The following is a 15,024-nucleotide window of genomic DNA, read 5'->3' as shown; positions in this document are numbered from 1 at the left end:
AGGATGTGTCAGTTCGAGATGTTGCCCACTACTGTTTGCCGTTGGCACCTGCTATCCAGCCCTCCACATCAGCTGGCAACTCAATTTAGCATGCATTACTATCTGTCCATCATCTACTGCTGCCGTTCAGGACGTGCCATCTGTCGCCAACCTGCCACGTGGACTACTGAACCTATGTTTTGCTGTTCCAACCACTGCCTATGCTGCCCCATGTCACTACGGCCCACATTTTGCAGTTTGCAGCCACTGGCAGATTGCCACATCATCATTCCAACCTGCATTTTCTGATGCTTCACCTGACTCACCCCGTCTGACTAATCCAGATGAAATTAATTTAGGAGGTGTGTATACAAGAAAAATATAAAAATCTAACACAATGAGTCAATAAGCTTGGGAGGAATAAATATAGTACACTAGTCTGGGTTAACGATGGCCTGTCCTCTACACAATGTAGGCGGTTCAAACTAGGACAATTGATCAATATGTACAAGAGAGTAGAAAAATGAAGATGGAAGAATCAGCACCTTCTCTTCATCCTTGTTTACAAAAAAATGGACATGGGACAAGCCTCCCAAATAACACAAACAATGGCACAACAGTGCGAAAAAACAATGTCAAACTCCATTATCCAATGAGGGGATTTACAGGTATAAACGTAACTTAGCATCAACATGGTTTAGGTTAGCTTGAGATCTTCCCAAAATACCCAGTTGAGAGAAAATCTCTGGCACTTGTTCAATTGAGACATAGGAAAATGGCATGTTATTCGAGAGATGGAAAGACTGCAGAACACAATACATACTGTCCAGGGGAAATCTGTGGATTTGCTATATTTGGAGAGAGAGTTCTCGGCTCTCTTTGATGTCAGGCTGGACAAGCGATTGATGAATATACAGGAAGACTGAGTTTGTGCGACCATCTGGAAATGTCTGCCCTTAAATCATTGAGGACCACTTTCCCAAATTTGAGCAAGCGACGCTTTTTATTTAACAGAGTAACAGACAATCATAAATTGCCTTGCATTACAACACAAGACATCGTTGGTGAGCTAAATAACAGGCCGCTACTAACAAAACGTCAATAACAAGAAACCTCCTCGATAGAGAGAGGTTAATGAACCTGAAGAGATCCCAGCATGTTTGGAGGCCCACAGCTGGCGCCAGGGGTGAGTCCTCATCCGCCGCAAAGACGCTGCGATAGACGGGACTGACAGAAGGGCGGCCGTTCTCAGAAGGCCTGGAGGGTGCGATCTCTTTGATGAAGCGCTTCTGCGAGGCCATGGCAGGTATGTTTCCAGGTGCCTCTTAGTAAGCCACCTCTCTAAAAAACCCCCCTCCTCCTCCTCCTCCTCCTCCTCCTCCTCCTCCTCTTCTTCTTCTTCTTCTCTCTCTCTCTCTCTCTCTCTCTGTCTGTCTCTGAGTATCTCGCTCCCGTGTTTGCTGCTTCTGTAAGATCTGGTGCAGTGCTCACTGCTTATATGGAAAGCGAAGACGAGCTTTATTGAAAGCAAGGTGACACACAAAAATTGAACCGGAGGACCCGTGCACTGATTTTCTGTGAATGTGTAGGTCCCGTTATTGAAAGTACCAAAATGCAAGGGCCCCCCGCCCCCCCAAAATTTTCATGAGATCACAGCAACCCTATCCTTTATTGTATTTTTCTCGGCTGGATTTTCTTTTTCTTTTTGGGGAGAAACTAGAATGGCTTGAAGTTTCCAAGATGCCTCTCAAGTGTACCAAAGGTTCACGCACCCACACGTTCTTAGCCCATGCAGATGAAAAACTACACTGAGTCAGTGAGTGGATTTGGTTAAACCGACCTTCAACTCCGATAGGCAGCCAGAGCAAACTCTCACACATGGAGGGCTCATCAAACCATCCCAAAACATCTGTTTTGGGAAAGCTTCCATGTGAAAAACTTTTCTAGTTTAACCATGCAGTTCACTATGAACGCAGGTTTCCCCCATGGTAAATCAGTTAAACAGTTCACTGTGAACACAGCTTTCCCCCATGGTAAATTGAGGGAACCTTGCTTGAACTATACAGTGAGTGCCATGTAACCGAAGTACATACCGTGGTGCATTTTTTGTGAGAACAATCCCTCATGTCCAAGGGTTTTCAAATCACTAGAATTTCAAAATATCGCTAGGAATTGAAAGTTTGTCTTTATGAAAACCAGCTTTTTTATATATTTTTTAGTTATCAGATGAGCAATCTTTCCTTAAAACCAGTCACATTTCAACCTCTTCCTTTTTTTCAACTCGACAAAAGAAAAGTTTTTCATGAATATGAAACATCACCTCACATGCATTATGTTAAAAAGTCTTGAGTAAGAGCCAAGCAAGTCAAAATACACTTTTTAGCACATTTTTTATGTTTATTTTTTTAAGACAAGCATGACAAAACAATAGCAGTTGTCTTGGCATATTGATAGGGAACAAAGAGCATCATGTGAACAAATATCATGACCCTTCACAAATAGACCATAAAATGTAAATGTGAGCACATGAAACTAGGAAATTTTGTGATTTTTAAAAAATGTAAAATCTGAAAAGAAGTAAATGGGATAAAATTAGTAAAAAAGCATTGAATGAGAAGGAAGTGGGCATTGAATAAGAAGACAATTTATCGTTTCTACAAGTTGGACCATTTAATGAGAAGCCATATTAAACATTTGATGAAAAGTAATTGGACATTAAAAGTAAAAGAAGTGGCATTGCACAAGAAGGCAATTTATCATCTGGATTCCCTACAAGTAAGAGCATTTGATTAGAAGTAGTACATATAAGAGTAATGATTATCTTTTGTGAAATATCTGATAAATTTAAAATTTTGAAGCAAAAACTCACCATTGAGTGGAGAAAAGTAGTAAAAAGTATTTAGGACATTTAGAAATAAGAGCACTCAATGTTAAAGCCTTCCATTTAAAACCAATCATTCCCATTCTACTATATATTTGTTAAAATGCTTTGAAAGTTTAAGTGGGGATCCACAAAAGGAAGATCCACAAATGTTAACATTTGTTTTATAGGTAACCAAATATTTATAATGTAAGTATCTCAAGACTAATCTCTATCAAGCTTGTTGATCTTGTCAAAAAGGTAGGACATAAGCACATATGCACCATATGCCTCTAATGAGCCCAGCCATTAACACTAGAAACATGAACTCTAGCCATGTTACTTGCATCCAACGATCATCTTTATGAGGAGAAAATTTCCCACAAGAAATTGAACTAGCTAGCTTAAGAGGCATTTTATCCCAAATAGACATTAACTACTAGGTGCCCAAAATATGGGATGATCAAGGGTTTTGTCACATGATAGCAATGATTACTGATGAGACTCTACTAATGTGAGGGGATGGCAAAAGGGCCATCCACCTACTCTGGTTACACATGGGTGGTCTTCATTTTAAATAATTGAATTTATAATAGCTCATTTAAAACTAATCGACATGTCACTAGCGCGTACACATAGGTGCACATGCACACACATAGATGACAACTCCATGAAGAGGGGAAAGATAAAGTGGCCCATTGAACCATGCCCCTCTAGGTTCCCCTAAATGAACACTCACTATCAAAATCTCACCTACGCATTTTAACATATGCCCTACACGAAGAGAGGATATGGGTAGTTGCATGTTAACAAGGTGACCACACAAACTCTATCAATGACCAAACCCTAAGCTTCCAAGGTATGTATATATATTGTCATTTATATTCAAACCCACATAGCTATCAAGATGGTGTAAAGTGCAAAAAAAGTAAGGATGATATCCAATACAAATGCTTTGAAACTAAAGGTCCACATATAACCTGCAAACATGTGTGCGCGCGCGTGTGTGTGTGCGTGCGTGCGTGCATGCATGTGTGCATGTGTGCATGTGTGTGTGCGCGCATGTGTGTGTGTGTCGGTCCTTCGTACAATACAAATCTCAACATTGCATTATTAAGGCATAACAAGGACCACACAAAAATAAGAGTGTATTTGTTACATACATTTAAAGGATAAACTCAAGAATTTACATGCTCAAGTTCAATCTAGACCTACCTAAAGTAGTTCACACGCACCCAAACATAAACACTTGATTATAACCAAGATGCTCTATTGGAATTGTTAGCTTTTTAACTACTTTGGACTTGTTATTAATCACTTATGAATGCATGCACCCTTACCTCATTAAAGAAAAATAAAATAATGTATGGGCACAAAAGTAGAGATGTACACACATGAAGAACTCAATTTATTTAACAATAATAATGGAAACTTTTACTTCTAAGTTACTCCTCCACAAACAATAGAAGGGACATTATACATATACCCTTTTGTAGACTATCTACCGATCATTTTGGTCTTAAAGGCTTGTTGTAATAGACCTCATTCTTGGTAGCTAGACTTTATTCTTTATTAATATATATCGATCTACCTTATTGAAGAGTGAATATGATCTTCCATAACTATTAACTGGTCATATGAAATGATAGAAGTGTTAAAGAGACACACTTTGTGGCATGTCAATCTATGATTCTAGAAGTGCAATCGTGAGTGGACAACTTCTTCAACTCATCATTTAAATATTTTTCAGTTAATCAAGACTAGGAGTAGTCAAGCAAAAGCACATGGGGGAATCCATCCACCATGGAAACTAATGGGATGTTAGTGCCAAATGGTGCATCATGAATGGCTTTGTGATCTATGCTTGATAGACAATTCTAAGTAGCTAATATTGACCCCTAGCCAAACAATGTACAAGAATCCATTTGATGGATTCCATTCAATGTGCCTAAAAATATATGACACCATGTGGGACTTGAACTCTCAACTTGATAAATATTCCCAATGCAAATGCAATTTAACTAATGATTTGTGCATAACCTAGACGTGTGTGTGCACATGAGTGTGTGTGAAAATAGGATAAATTTTCCCTCGAAAAAGTGAATCATATAAGATTATTAAAATCTTAAGAAATTGTAATGAAATAACTAATTGAAACGCAAATGCATCCAATGAGATACAAAAATGAATCTAAAAACGATTAGAAAATACAAACTAAGGTCCTTTGGATACATTTAAAAATATCTAATTTATACTCTGAGACATTTGAATAGAATATCACTAAAATAAATATGAACCAAGAAAATATGTTGAATTTTTTTGACAATAGTCCCTAGAAGTAGTCTGTCCCGACGTAAGTAAGTGAGGCGTCCAACTACTACTTGCATCCATACAAAATATGAACGTAAGGACCTTACCATCTAATATGTAATACAATTATTGTCACAAGACCCAATTGTCATCTCGATCTCACCTACAAAAACACTAGACCAAGGACTTAAAAATTTAAAATAACAAGTTTTGCACAATGATTTAAGATATTCCCTCTCAAAAAATAAAATATTTTTAGGTCATTACTGCTAGTTTTATTCAAGCATCCAATTAGTAGCTCATTGCCATATGCATAAGATAATAAAATTGCATAACCACTCAATGCCTTTAGAGACCAATTGCTTCAAATTTGTCCCCATTGGGAAATTTTACATCAAACTAAGTAGCCTAATGCTCTTTTGAATAATGTAGAGACATTCTAACCACTTGCTACAATTGATCATGTTCCTTCCTCATAATATTTGATCACCTCATGCATAATAAGGAGTCTAAAACATTCAAGACTACATCAACTAAACTAGAAGCCTTAGTCATCTAGATAAGTTCCATTTTTAAAGTTTGAACAAAGGAAAACACATGTAATATAGTTTGTGTGTATAAAATTGTAGAAACTACTTCACTCTATTATTTAGGAACCGCATAGAATGCTCAACTAGTAAAATTCACAATGTATTAGATATTACCTCATTGTACTTCCTATATTCCAATGTTCATCTAGCAAAGTTGAGACCTTTTGTAGTACATAGAGCAAATACATTTTGTAGTATAAGAGCTTTAGAACATTCTATATAACAAGAGTAAACACCATAATAAGCTTAAAGATTACCATACAATGATAACCTTAGAGATTACCACAAAGTGAAAGAAGGGTACTCATGTTAACCAATGCAAGTTTGTAGAAGGTCATAGTGCATGCGCTACAACCGTCCCTACCTTTCAAAAGCATGTACCCAAGGGTTTTTTTCTTTTGGAGAAAGTTCCTATCATGTATTTTGAGAAATTTTTTGGCTCATGGCATACAACATGGGGTTACCCATAAATCTCTATTGTTTAATGGTCCATTGATGAAGCACTACACAATACCACATGAAGTGACTAGTAGAACTCCTTGAACATTAGTCTATGATGCCAAAAGTAGTACTTCATGTTGACCAATTAAGAGAGGTATTGTGTGTGTGTGTGTGTGTGTGTGTGTGTGTGTGTGTGTGTGTGTGTGTGTGTGTGTGTGTGTGTGTGTGTGTGTGTGTGTGTGTGTGTGTGTGTGTGTGTGTGTGTGTGTGTGATGACATAGAATTAATGAACCACAAAAAATAAGTCAAATTTTATATTAAAACTAGTAGAGCATACTCATTGACGACAATACAAAAGGCCAACAAGGCATCAAATAAATGATAAAAGAAGCTTGGAGTAGTGAGACCATAAACAATAATAATGCGTTTAAGAGGGAAGGCTATCACATGTTACCTACAAAATTGAATATGTAGTATGTTAGTAAGAACTAGATAAACTATCATGCATTGGAGATGTCAATGGGGCAATACCTCGTTGCCATCCCTATAACCCTCATAGAACAAGTGTACCTTGTTCGTGTCCATGGGGCTACAAAGGCCAAGAGTAGTGGACTGCCATCCTTTGAGTTGGAAGTATGCTAGGGTAGGAATTGTTAATGAAGTTAGAGTATGCTAGGGCCTTGGAAGTAGTCATATATAGGCCAAAGGCAAGAGGACCCATTACTCTATAAGATATCTCAAGATGAGGGTTTTTAAGAACAAAAAATGGCAGCATAGTGCCTTACAACCATAACACGGGAATTACCCATAGTCCATGGGTTAGATAAAAGTATGTTGCCATGGGGTCACCTTTAAGATGCAAAGGTAGGCATTATAGGAAGGATCAAATTTATTGCTTTGTAATTAGGAGAGTGTTGATTTTACAACATTTACAATCTATAAATTAACAAGTTTATGGAGTTCTACTAAATTTTGACAGTTTTGTTTATTCATGAATTACTATGTAGGCCTAGGGATATAAGTAGGTTAACCCAAACCCATCCCATCATGAGCCTACATGGGTGTGAGAGGGGAGTTGAATACAAATCCGATATACTTGTGGATGGAGACTCAAGGTGAATACATACCCATCATTGCCCCATTACAATTATGATATTAGATTTTACTAAGAAAGGCTTAGAAATATAAGTAGGATACACCAAACCCATCCAGCATGAGCCTAAATGGGCGTGAGAGGGGAGTTGAATACACATCTAATTTCTAGGATACTCAGGGTGAAAAGAAACTCATCATTGCCCCATTACAATTATGATACTACTTTGTACTAAAGAAGGCTTATGAAACCTACTATTACGGCTATATTAGAGTGAGATTGGAGTACAAAGGATGAACTGATATGGGTAGTGTCATGGTTTGAGTTCCTTTATTAGAGATAAGTATCGTAAAGATCCAAGAATAGTAGCTACAATGTAACTGTACCAGGGGCAAGAATAATGAATTTAGTAATAGCCTTACTAGGAGGTATCAATGTAATACTATCTTGATTGGGAACGAGCTAATTGTTAGGTAGATGATATAGATGGAAGCATTGAATTACTACCATAAGATTACTCATAGACGTGCTAAATAGGGTGTGTAAATTATGCAAAATTTAATATTCTTTTAGAATAAAAATGACAAGCTATATTCACCATAGGTTTGAGGTACAAGCTATGAAGAAGGAAAAATAGTTCATACTTATTTTGATAAATAATAGTTTATATTGGGATGTTCCCATTATGACATACGGCTACATCAAGCTCAACAAGTACACCTGCATAATAGGCCATCAATATTATTCAATGCAACAAAGGTAATTGATACCTTAGAACTTAATGGTTTGAATTAAGAATGTAGATCACCAATATAAATTTAATACAACCATTTAGAAAACGATATTAAAAACACATCTAAGTAGTCACCAAAAAACAATGTTGCCTTAGACAAAGAGGAAGTTCAGAGCAACCACAATTAGAGTGATGAATCTTGTAATGACAAATTGATCATGCCCAAGAAATGATAGTAGTTAAACTAAAACGAGGTGAACTATAGCCAATAGACTACAACAAGCCATATGTCTTCATATTTTTTTGAAAAGAAATCAATAATAGATGAAAAGAAGCATAATGGCTTTATGAGAAGGACAAATCTGATCATGAGGAGTAGCATCAATCTATTTAGATAAAGGCAAATAGGAGCCCAAGCCATCACCATATTAGTTGGATATGTTTAGCTGAGACCAATTGAGGGTGAAGCCCCTTTTTAAAGGATGAAATCCTAAGTTTGTTCAGGGGTTTCTTTCAAAAGACCAAAGTTTGAAAAGCCTTGAGCCAATAGTTACTAAAGATGTTTCTCATCCTACCCATATGAAATGTAACATTCATCTTTATGTCAAGGATTAGTATGACTCATGAAAGGGCTCAAAAATTATTTAATACCATGTATAAAAGACTCATCTTTAGCCCTTACATCTAGGAAATCGAGCTTGTGGATATGTGTGTGCATGTACATAGTTTGAAGTTATTTAAATCACATGCCAATCAAGTCAATAGAGAAGAACTTGTGGCTTGGTACCACATTGAGAGATGTGAATCAAATTAGAAATAAATGCTATTGTAATTTAATGCAAGTCTATCACTAAGCGTAGGATTGCATGTGCCATTTATCATGCATACCATACATTAACAAGCATTGACCATGCATATGCCTTGCATTCATTGAGATAATAGACCCATAAACTGGCATCTAAGAGAGCCAAAAGAGGCATTGTATCTTATGTGACTACTATACGAAGTAGGCATTGGTCACATGTCTTTGAATCAGAATAAACTACACATGAGATCTTATGTGAGGGCTGGCTATAGGAAGAGGGCATCAATCACATTTCTATACCATCCAAACGCTTGCAAGTGATACCATGATTTCATTAAAAAGGTGAAGAGAGACCCTCACTCCATTTGAAAGATTTTTGTGGGTAGAAATAAATACGAAGTAGGGATGTCAACCAGGTAACTCACATCAAAGATCACACAACAAAATGAAGCTATGGAGCCATATTGTTCATTATAGCTATGAATACGCTTGAGATATATCAAAATGCATTTCTATTCAATACATATAATCATATTGTGCTTCTATTGCAAAGCAAGAGATCAGGTAATCATATTGTGCTTCTATTGCAAAGCACGAGATTAGGAAACTTGACATTAACACCATTATAGGAGCCGATATATATACTCCATAATGTTAAGATCACTACTAGACATGAAAGATTTTTGTGGGTAAAAGTAAATATTGAGTCGGGATGTCAACTAGGTAACCCACATCAAAGGTCACAACAAAGTGAAGCTATGGAGCCATATTGTTCATTGTAGCTATAATTACACTTAAAATATATCAAAATGCATTTATATTCAAGGCATACTAATCATATTGTACTCCTATTACAAAGCAAGAGATCAGGAAACTTGACACTGACAACATTATAGCAGCATGTATATGTACTCCATAATGTCAGGATCACTACTAGATATATATTCCAATAATATCTTATGTATTAATTTTGCTCTTAAGGTAATATTGTGTAGGACAAAAATACCAACCTAGGGTGCTATGCATGGGATGAAAAGCTTTGAAGTAATGTAGGAAATTATTTGATGCAAGACAACCATTATGTTGGGGGTAAAGACGCCTCTGCCTAGCCGCTCGTGTATTACTACACTGACAGTCACCACCACTGCACACTGCAGGTGGTGGGCGCCCGTCACCGTCACTTTATTCTTTATTCTTTTAGTGACAGTTTGAATAAAGGAAGGCCCGGTCACACATTGTGACCGTTGGAGTTCCCATTTCTAGTCTCTCCTTATCTTGCTCTTGCTCTCCTGCCATAGCTCTCGAGTCCAACCTTCGATCCGTCACTCCCTTTCAACTGGTATCAGAGCTTTGCTTTCCGACTCTTGAGCTTGGTTCGTGGCATTCTCAATATCCCATCGACTCCCTACTTGCATTGGGTCTCCTTCTCGACAGCCATATCCGACTCCTTCGAGCTCCCTTCACTCCTCGGCTTCCGGAGCACCTTCCCGGCATTGTTGGGCATCTTCAGGGCATTACATTAGAGGTATCTGATCATTTTCTTCAGGGTTTACTTCAGTTCTCATGTCTCACAGGCTATAAACAAGTTGTGGGCAGCCATAGCTCACACCTCTTGGAGCTTCTCTCACCTGGATCTTGCTTCCAACCTATCAAGGCTTGCTGAGGCTTGGTGTAGGCCTTCTTTGGCCCTCATTTGTGCCCCCTTTGGGCCCCATTGTTGACACGTGGGACAACAGACCCCCCCAGCCAGCTCACGTTTTTTTTGCGCCTGTTTCAAAATCTGGCCCAAAAATCAACCTTTTTGTCATATCTCAGGCATTCGGAACCCGATTCAGGCAAGGTAAGAGTCTAAGTTGGGGTTTTGGCACTCTCTGGACGCGATGGTGATGTCAGATTTGCCAAATTCTGATGATAGAATCTTCTACAACAGATTTCAGGTTTGAGACAACATGTATTTGTATACCTATGCTTGTTTGGGCATGACTATATAATCGGTTTGATGCCTATTGCATCCCGATTGATTGGGTGATTGAAGCTACATGTAATGCTATGATTTTGGCCTAATTTTGGGGCTGGAAATACACAGTTCATAACAGTAAATGCATGCTGAATACTCTTGGGCTAAAGCTATCTTTCATGCTTTGACATATACCTATTGGTTCCGGATATATGTCTTGGGTTATTCTATGATGTATTGATCATCGAGGGACGACTTTGAGCTTGTCATTGAATCCGGATGCTTTTGGAAGCTTGAGCTTATTTCAGCCCGCACTTATTGACATTGGTATATGCTTTGATAGTGATGCTTCTTGGATTTATGCATACCCGTTGCCTACGACTTGATGCTCATGTCATGGTTGATTACCCTATGTATACGTTGAGCTTGAGTGCTCATTGAAGCTCCACCTTGGATGCATTTTGGATTATTTGGAGTAGTCTTGGATATTACTTGGGTTGTCAGAGTTTGGATTGGGATGTATTTGATGTCTTACATGCTTACGGATGCTATATACGGATGCTCTACCGCCTACATGTTCAAGATGTACTATTGATGTATTGTCTTGGACTTATGTCATTGGCACTGTGTCTTGCCTTGGCTTGAGCTCTTGAGCTCATACATACGGCTTTTGTGCCAGTGGGAGCATTCTTGAATGCTTATCAGACGTTGAGCAGGTGGTACTTTTATGCATTGAGCCGTTACATGCCATTGAGCAGTTACAAATACTTGAGACTTTGGGACTTCTTACCTTTTGGGATGATACATCATATGTCTTGGTTCATTGTATACTTATGAGCTAAGTCTCAGTTTTGGATCCGTATCTTTGTGAGCTGACACCTACTTGTGTCAAGTTTTGGTAGTGGTAGGAACACTTTGCCCCGTTGACTAGGGAGTGTGTCTAGGCACTCACTGGCAGATGTTTGTATGACATACTTGGGTGTTGCATTCATGCTTATCGACCGTTATATGCTTTTGCTATGTCTGCATGATGCCGGCTTTGGTCTTGGCAATATCTGATTGCCTTGGGATCCGATTTTGGCATTGTTAGCTCTCTTTTACTGAAATCTGAAATTTATTACAGCAAGCATATATGTATGGACTGACATGGATTTTTCATGCTGAAACACTCTAAAATGATGTACTTTCATTAGTACTTGGTGGGCAGCAGCTTTAGTTCCACTTTCCTCGCCATTTTTCCTCGATTTTTGTGATTTTTTGGTCATTTTCTGCAGTAAATAGCAAGCAGTTTTGAATTGTCTACAGTCTTCCAGCCTGCATTATGGCGAGTTCGTCCACTGATCATGCTATTTTCAACATCACTAAGCTTGATGGTACGAATTACTCTTATTGGAAGAGCTAGATTTGGCATGTGTTGGCGCAGAAATCGCAGATCAAACCTTTGAGGTTAAGCGGGCATCCGCCTGCAACTATGCTAGATGAGGAATGGCTTGAGCTTGATGAATTATGCAAGTCCACCATTATATTGTCTCTCACAAAACAGGTTCGCTACAATGTATTTGAGTAAGAACAGAGTGCATGGCAGTTGTAGGATAACATCAAGAATCTCTATGACAAGAAAAGTCCAGCGAGTCAAATGTATTGGCTGAAGCAGCTTATGGATCTACGCATGAAGGAGAATGTGACTATGTCTGCTCACTTGAGCCAGTTTCATCCTATACTCAAGAACTTGACTTCCCAGGACATCACTTTTGCAGAGGATGTCACTCCTCTTTTCTTGCTTGGTACTCTTAATGAGTCATGGGATGTATTCCGCACTGCATTATATGCCTCTACTGCTACCTTGAAATTATCTGATGTTGAGAGTGCTCTTCTACAAGAAGAGGTTAACCGCAAGAATTTGGATGCCTCTCGTGTATTGCATGCTATGACAGTTAGAGGCAGGAATGATGGATATGGAAAGCATGGCAGTGGCTGTGGCTGTGGATGGGATTCTCAAAAATCTCAGTCCAAGTCTCGTGGAAAGTCGTGCAGCAAATCCCGTGGCAGGAATGCAGATGTTACTTGTCACCAGTATGGGAAAAAGGGCAATATTAGGCCACAATGCCATGAATTGCGCAATGAAAGGCGCAAAGATAAGGGGAAAGACAAAGTGTAGGATAAGTCTTCTGATCGCAGCATAGTACCTGCAAAGTCCAGTGTTAAAATTGAAGAGATCAATGTTATGCAACCTGAGGATGTTGATGATGATGATTATATCCTTGCAACTTCTTCTAGTGCTTCGCAGATAACAAAGATACACTCTATGTATGCACAATGTTGGCTCTTGGTAGACTCAGGTGCATCCTTTCATGTGACACCTTGTCGAGAGTGGTTTCATTCATACCGTACTATTTCGGGTACTGTGCGCTTGGGTGATGACAGCTCTCTTGATATTGTGGGCATTGGTGATGTTAGGCTGTAGTTTTCTTCTGGCAGCAGTTTTGTTGTGCAGGATGTACGTCATGTAATTGCTTTGACATGCAGTCTCATGTCAACTGGACAGCTTGATGATGCAGGTTATCATGTATCTATTGGAGACTCTACATGAAAGATCACTCGTGGCATACTTGTGATTGCGAGAGGTGCCAAGGCTGGCAGTCTCTACCCCTTGATTGTATCAGCTTCTTCCCTTGATCATGTTTTGTCTGTGGATTCTATCCCACATGTATCTCTTTGGCATGCCCATTTGGGCCATATGTCTTTGAAGGGAATGAAAATGCTTTCTGGTTTGCAATACTTACCGCCCCTTGATTATGCATATTTTGATTCATGTGAGCATTGTCTTTATGGCAGGCAAACTAGGTCTACGCATAAGAAGTTTGGTAGGCCACGCATGAGTGAGCCCTTGGCATTGGTACATTCGGATATCTGTGGGCCCATGCCTTGTCAGTCTATGGGTGGTGCAAAGTATTTTGTTACGTTCATAGATGATTTTTCACGGAAAGTTTGGGCTTATCCCATTAAGCTGAAATCCGATGTCTTGGCTGTGTTTTAGAGATGGCTTGCATTGGTTGAGAACAGTCTAGGTATAGACTAAAATGCCTAAGGACAAATAATGGGGGTGAGTATGTCTCACGTGCTTTTGAGCAGTTATGTGATGAGAGGGGTATTAAGCGTCAGTTGACCGCCCCCTACACCCCCCCAAGAATGGTTTGGCTGAGCAGATGAATCGAACCATCCAAGAGCGTGTACGTAGTATGCTTAGTCATGCAGGCCTACCCTTATGGCTTGAAACAGGCACTTAGGGAGTGATATCATAAGTTTGATGCCTTTATGTAGTCACAGAGCTATAGCCGGAGTACTATGGACCCATGTCTTTACATGAAGAAAGCCCGTGATGGTTCTTTATTGATTTTGGTACTCTATGTGGATGATATGCTAATAGCAGGGAAAGCTCATGATGAGCTAGATTCTCTTAAGGCTCAGCTCAAGAAAAGCTTTGAGATGAAAGATTTGGGACAAGCCACTCACATACTTGGTATGCACATTAGACGCGACAGGCATCAGGGACTCCTCTACTTGTCACAGAGGGTGTACATTCATAAAGTCCTTGAGCGCTTCCGCATGCAGGACATGTAAAGCCTATTGGCTATCCATTGCCTTCTTATGTGAAGGTATCACAGGCTGATTGTCCGTAGATAGACGAGTAGAGGGCCGAGATGGCCAAAATTCCCTATGCATCCGCAGTGGGCAGTCTTATGTATGCCATGATAGCCACTCATCCAGATATTTTATTTGCAGTTGGTGTTGTGGCACGCTATATGGCTACACATGGCAAGAAGCATTGGGATGCCGTGAAGGGTATCATGAGGTACTTGAAGGGCACTGCAGATATGTGCATATGCTATGGCATCCAGGATATAGAAGTCATGGGGTACACTGACTGTGATTATGCAGGACATGCAAATAGTAGGAAGTCCAGTTCCGGCTATGTATTCACCTATGCTGGAGATGCTGTTTCTTGGATGTCCAGGGTGCAGAAATGCACGGCCCTTTCTACTACAGAGGCCGAGTATGTTGCAGCCGCCTGAGGCTTGCAAGGAGGCCATTTGGTTGGGTCGTTTAGTTGCTGACCTTGGTATTGATGCTATCCCTACACTCCATTCGGATTCTATGAGTGCTATTCAGTTAGCCAAGAATCCGGTCTTCCATGCGAAGACGAAACACATTGAGGTGAGGTATCACTTCATACGTGGGGTCGTTGAGAACAAGTC

At 39.4% G+C, this 15,024-nt stretch overlaps 1 protein-coding gene across 2 annotated transcripts in view; it reads right to left on the bottom strand.

Moving 5' to 3' along the window:
• LOC148041878 (long chain acyl-CoA synthetase 4-like) overlaps positions 1-1,371 on the bottom strand; it is a 131,464-nt gene extending 130,093 nt beyond the window's left edge. Inside the window, exon 1 of one of the 2 annotated variants that reach the window (XM_087683675.1) lies at positions 1,120-1,371. In XM_087683675.1, coding sequence (XP_087539801.1) covers positions 1,120-1,280 — 161 coding nt within the window. In that variant the 5' untranslated portion in view covers positions 1,281-1,371. The remainder of the gene's footprint in view (positions 1-1,119) is intronic. The other variant, XM_087683668.1, reaches the window with a different exon arrangement.
• Positions 1,372-15,024: the final 13,653 nt, after the last annotated feature.

Source organism: Lygodium microphyllum, chromosome 1 (assembly GCF_053477565.2).
Source record: "Lygodium microphyllum isolate KBCC chromosome 1, Lygodium_microphyllum_v1.1.10, whole genome shotgun sequence".
Classification (NCBI taxonomy): domain Eukaryota; kingdom Viridiplantae; phylum Streptophyta; class Polypodiopsida; order Schizaeales; family Lygodiaceae; genus Lygodium; species Lygodium microphyllum.
Note: the sequence above shows the minus strand (reverse complement) of the source record. Positions and strands in the feature narration are given on the sequence as shown.